We start from the raw sequence: 6000 nt of genomic DNA on the forward strand, positions 1-6000 counted from the left end.
ATGGTAGTAGGTGTTGGTATGTGTTGTAGACATAACTGTTGGTATGGTTCTAGGTGTTGTAGACATAACTGTTGGTATGGTACTAGGTGTTGGTCTGTGTTGTAGACATAACTGTTGGTCTGTGTTGTAGACATAACTGTTGGTATGGTACTAGGTGTTGGTCTGTGTTGTAGACATAACTGTTGGTATGGTACTAGGTGTTGGTCTGTGTTGTAGACATAACTGTTGGTCTGGTACTAGGTGTTGATCTGTGTTGTAGACATAACTGTTGGTCTGTGTTGTAGACATAACTGTTGGTATGGTACTAGGTGTTGAACTGTGTTGTAGACATAACTGTTGGTATGGTACTAGGTGTTGGTCTGTGTTGTAGACATAACTGTTGGTATGGTACTAGGTGTTGGTCTGTGTTGTAGACATAACTGTTGGTCTGTGTTGTAGACATAACTGTTGGTCTGGTACTAGGTGTTGGTCTGTGTTGTAGACATAACTGTTGGTATGGTACTAGGTGTTGGTCTGTGTTGTAGACATAACTGTTGGTATGGTAGTAGGTGTTGGTATGTGTTGTAGACATAACTGTTGGTCTGTGTTGTAGACATAACTGTTGGTATGGTACTAGGTGTTGGTCTGTGTTGTAGACATAACTGTTGGTATGGTACTAGGTGTTGGTCTGTGTTGTAGACATAACTGTTGGTCTGGTACTAGGCGTTGAACTGTGTTGTAGACATAACTGTTGGTATGGTACTAGGTGTTGAACTGTGTTGTAGACATAACTGTTGGTCTGTGTTGTAGACATAACTGTTGGTCTGGTACTAGGTGTTGAACTGTGTTGTAGACATACAGTAACATTACCTGGAGGTATGTGATCCTATTCTGTACCATGTCAGACAGGTCCTTGGCCTCCTTCTCTCTCCAGTCTCCTGCTCCATCAGCCTGGCTCAGGTAGTGCAGGTCAGTCATGATCGACCTGGGGTCACACACACAGTACATTAACACAGGGTTAGAGGTCACAGCTGGGTCACAACATTGTAAGGCTTCCGAGGTGCATTATGTAACATATGTTATCCATGTGTGTTCTGGTGCGGCCTCAATTGGTGCGACCCAGAAAAACTTGCCCCAAACCGAGTGAGATGGAGGACATTCATCAAGGGTCTATGCTCTTTATAGAAGCCTAAGGCTTAAGTGTGTGTGTGTGTGTGTGTGTGTGTGTGTGTGTGTGTGTGTGTGTGTGTGTGTGTGTGTGTGTGTGTGTGTGTGTGTGTGTGTACAGTACCTCTGCTGGTGTCCCAGCTCCTGCAGCAGTGTGTCGCTGTGTTTCTGCAGGTCCCCCTGCTCCATGTGACCCAGCTTCTTGACCTCACTGCGGACAAAGTACCAGATCTCCTTCACCCCGTTCTCTATCTTCCTCCGCAGCTCCTCCTGGTTCCTACCTGGCCCTGGAAATAACCAAATAAACACAGTCACTCACAGGAGGGAAATGTATGTTTTTGTCAAACATCTTTATGATTAAATGGAATGCATTTCGGGAGAAAACAAGATAACAAGATAATGCACACACTCAGCTGAGATTTTCTGTAGCCCCTTAGACACAAATCCTGGATCAGCTTAACACACAGGACCTCACACCACACACAGTCAGCTGATCTCTTGAGCAAGGCACTTAACCTCAGACCTGCTCCAGGGGCGCTGCTCTGCCGCTGAACTTGTGCTGTTTACAGACTCTTGGGTGACTCAGTGAAAAGAAACATATCCATTTCAATGGACAATAAAGTTTGCCCTTAGAGACAGATCCAGGATTAACCCTTAAGCTTTAAAAGGGAAAGGGCAAACTGTCCTTAGATCAGTCTCTGGCCTGGGCCCACTTCTTCCTACTTCATTACACATCATGGGAAATGGTGTCACAGACAAATAAGTGTCACAGCGGTTAAGTTAAGAACATTCTAGTACTACAAGGTCAGAGCCATATTACTAATATAGAACTGACCTGCTATTGTTTCTACAGGACAAGTAGCCTCAGGTAGCCTTTACAGCATTGTTACAGTGCCTTGCGAAAGTATTCAGCCCCCTTGAACTTTGCGACCTTTTGCCACATTTCAGGCTTCAAACATAAAGATATGAAACTGTATTTTTTTGTGAATAATCAACAACAAGTGGGACACAATCATGAAGTGGAACGACATTTATTGGATATTTCAAACTTTTTTAACAAAACAAAAACTGAAAAATTGGGCGTGCAAAATTATTCAGCCCCCTTAAGTTAATACTTTGTAGCGCCACCTTTTGCTGCGATTACAGCTGTAAGTCGCTTGGGGTATGTCTCTATCAGTTTTGCACATCGAGAGACTGACATTTTTTCCCATTCCTCCTTGCAAAACAGCTCGAGCTCAGTGAGGTTGGATGGAGAGCATTTGTGAACAGCAGTTTTCAGTTCTTTCCACAGATTCTCGATTGGATTCAGGTCTGGACTTTGACTTGGCCATTCTAACACCTGGATATGTTTATTTTTGAACCATTCCATTGTAGATTTTGCTTTATGTTTTGGATCATTGTCTTGTTGGAAGACAAATCTCCGTCCCAGTCTCAGGTCTTTTGCAGACTCCATCAGGTTTTCTTCCAGAATGGTCCTGTATTTGGCTCCATCCATCTTCCCATCAATTTTAACCATCTTCCCTGTCCCTGCTGAAGAAAAGCAGACCCAAACCATGATGCTGCCACCACCATGTTTGACAGTGGGGATGGTGTGTTCAAGGTGATGAGCTGTGTTGCTTTTACGCCATTGCATTGTTGCCAAAAAGTTCAATTTTGGTTTCATCTGACCAGAGCACCTTCTTCCACATGTTTGGTGTGTCTCCCAGGTGGCTTGTGGCAAACTTTAAACGACACTTTTTATGGATATCTTTAAGAAATGGCTTTCTTCTTGCCACTCTTCCATAAAGGCCAGATTTGTGCAATATACGACTGATTGTTGTCCTATGGGCAGAGTCTCCCACCTCAGCTGTAGATCTCTGCAGTTCATCCAGAGTGATCATGGGCCTCTTGGCTGCATCTCTGATCAGTCTTCTCCTTGTATGAGCTGAAAGTTTAGAGGGACGGCCAGGTCTTGGTAGATTTGCAGTGGTCTGATACTCCTTCCATTTCAATATTATCGCTTGCACAGTGCTCCTTGGGATGTTTAAAGCTTGGGAAATATTTTTGTATCCAAATCCGGCTTTAAACTTCTTCACAACAGTATCTCGGACCTGCCTGGTGTGTTCCTTGTTCTTCATGATGCTCTCTGCGCTTTTAACGGACCTCTGAGACTATCACAGTGCAGGTGCATTTATACGGAGACTTAATTACACACAGGTGGATTGTATTTATCATCATTAGTCATTTAGGTCAACATTGGATCATTCAGAGATCCTCACTGAACTTCTGGAGAGAGTTTGCTGCACTGAAAGTAAAGGGGCTGAATAATTTTGCATGCCCAATTTTTCAGTTTTTGATTTGTTAAAAAAGTTTGAAATATCCAATAAATGTTGTTCCACTTCATGATTGTGTCCCACTTGTTGTTGATTCTTCAAAAAAAAATACAGTTGTATATCTTTATGTTTGAAGCCTGAAATGTGGCAAAAGGTCACAAAGTTCAAGGGGGCCGAAAACTTTCGCAAGGCACTGTATATTGTTTCTACAGGACAATTAGCCTCAGGTAGCCTTTACAGCATTGTTATATTGTTTCTACAGGACAAGTAGCCTCAGGTAGCCTTTACAGCATTGTTATATTGTTTCTACAGGACAAGTAGCCTCAGGTAGCCTTTACAGCATTGTTATATTGTTTCTACAGGACAAGTAGCCCCAGGTAGCCTTTACAGCATTGTTATATTGTTTCTACAGGACAAGTAGCCTCAGGTAGCCTTTACAGCATTGTTATATTGTTTCTACAGGACAAGTAGCCTCAGGTAGCCTTTACAGCATTGTTATATTGTTTCTACAGGACAAGTAGCCTCAGGTAGCCTTTACAGCATTGTTATATTGTTTCTACAGGACAAGTAGCCTCAGGTAGCCTTTACAGCATTGTTATATTGTTTCTACAGGACAAGTAGCCCCAGGTAGCCTTTACAGCATTGTTATATTGTTTCTACAGGACAAGTAGCCTCAGGTAGCCTTTACAGCATTGTTATATTGTTTCTACAGGACAAGTAGCCTCAGGTAGCCTTTACAGCATTGTTATATTGTTTATACGGGACAAGTAGCCTAAGTAGCCTTTAAAGCATTGTTACACCAGGTATCAGATATCAGGTTTACTAGGTCACTCCATACTCACATAATAACAGTCATAGTAATCAATCCTTAACTGTCTTCATGTAGCCTGTTTTCGTAATGTTTCAAATGACACTAAGGGTTGTGGCAGTATAATGAAGCAGCCGATCCAGAAGAACAGTTGTTTGTGGCGCTCATGTTACAGTGAAGAAAAGGGAATTACGTTTTCTGTCTGAAATAGGAGGAAAGAGGAATGGAGGAGTGGACAGGGAATCCTGCCTGGGAATACTGCTCCTCACTGCCTCCTGTCCTAATTTCCAAGATGTGTGTGTGTGTGTGTGTGTGTGTGTCTGGGTGTGTGTGTGTGTGTCTGGGTGTGCACATGTGTGTTATATAAATAATGGGAGCAGTGCTGTATTTTTAGTCTCACTGTACAGAAATGACCTTATCGACACACATGACATGTATAGAAACATCCAGATATTACATTCACTCCACCTTCTCATCACGCATGGCTTTCGCTCAGGACACTTGTTTACCAGACTAGGTCCAGGGCTATGATGCAAGGCCTCAATGTTAAAAACATACAGTCTTGTCTATCAGTCTCCCAAAATCAGTTACATTTCAAGATACACTATACAGTATATACAAAAGTATGTGGACACCACGTCAGATGAGTGGATTCGACTATTTCAGCCACACCCGTTGCTGACAGGTGTATAAAATTCGAGCAAACAGTCATGCAATCTCCACAGACAAACCCTGGCAGTAGAATGGCCTGACTGAAGAGATCAGTGACTTTCAATATGGCACCGTCATAGGAATGCTGACAGTGAGCCAGGCCTAATCGCCCAACATCAGTGCCCGACCTCACTAATGCTCTTGTGGCTGAATAGAAGCAAGTCCCCACAGCAATGTTCCAACATCTAGTGGAAAGCCTTCCCAGAAGAGTGGAGGCTGTTATAGTAGCAAAAGGGGGACCAACTCCGTATTGATACCCATGATTTTGGAATGAGATGTTCGGCGAGCAGGTGTCCACATACTTTTGGTCATGTAGTGTACATAGTTCAACACCTGATTGAGGGTAAGCCCATCCTATATCTGTGCCTATGGGCAACTCCACTTAAGCTTTAACTCAATATGTGTGTCTGTGTGTGTGTGTGTGCGTGTGTGTGTGTCTCACCATCTCCAGGCAGGCTACGATAGGAGTTGATCTGTTCTTTAGCTCTGATCAGCTGTTCCTCCAGGGTCCGCAGTCTCCCTGCGCTCACCACCTGGCCCCCGTCAGACTGACCCTCTGGTAACCTACAGTATATGGGGAGAGGAGAGGTCAGAGGTCAGTCTCTCTGCGCTCACCACCTGGCCCTCGTCAGACTGACCCTCTGGTAACCTTCAAGAGAGATGGAGAGGAGAGGAGAGGTCAGAGGTTAAAGGTCACTCTGCCTGTACTCACCTGGCTTTCTGGTAACCTAGAGACAGGGGAGAGGAAATGAGGAGGGGTCAGTCTGGAATACAGCTAACATCAGTGAGAGTTTTTTTACACTAGGTGTCCAGCCATGCGTGTGTGTGTACCAGCCGTGTGCGTGTGTGTGTACAGTATTTGTGTGTGTGTGTGTGTGTGTGTGTGTGTATGTGTGTTTGTGTGTGTGTGTGTGTGTACATGTGTCTGTGTGTGCGTAGAGTATATGTGTGTGTGTGTGTGTGTGTGTATGTGTGTGTGTGTGTGTGTGTGTGTACACAGTATAGATGTGTGTGTGTGTGTGT

The 6000-nt window shown here is 43.9% G+C and overlaps 1 protein-coding gene across 2 annotated transcripts in view; it reads right to left on the bottom strand.

Annotated features, from left to right (window-relative positions):
* Positions 1–6000, bottom strand: part of LOC139384026 (alpha-(1,6)-fucosyltransferase-like) — a 181353-nt gene that overhangs the window by 22863 nt on the left and 152490 nt on the right. For both annotated transcript variants that reach the window (XM_071128656.1, XM_071128657.1), the window contains 3 exons: positions 5420–5541; positions 1271–1433; positions 850–964 (listed from right to left, as the gene is read on the bottom strand). In XM_071128656.1, coding sequence (XP_070984757.1) covers positions 850–964; positions 1271–1433; positions 5420–5541 — 400 coding nt within the window. The remainder of the gene's footprint in view (positions 1–849; positions 965–1270; positions 1434–5419; positions 5542–6000) is intronic.

This window comes from Oncorhynchus clarkii, chromosome 25 (assembly GCF_045791955.1).
Source record: "Oncorhynchus clarkii lewisi isolate Uvic-CL-2024 chromosome 25, UVic_Ocla_1.0, whole genome shotgun sequence".
Taxonomy (NCBI): domain Eukaryota; kingdom Metazoa; phylum Chordata; class Actinopteri; order Salmoniformes; family Salmonidae; genus Oncorhynchus; species Oncorhynchus clarkii.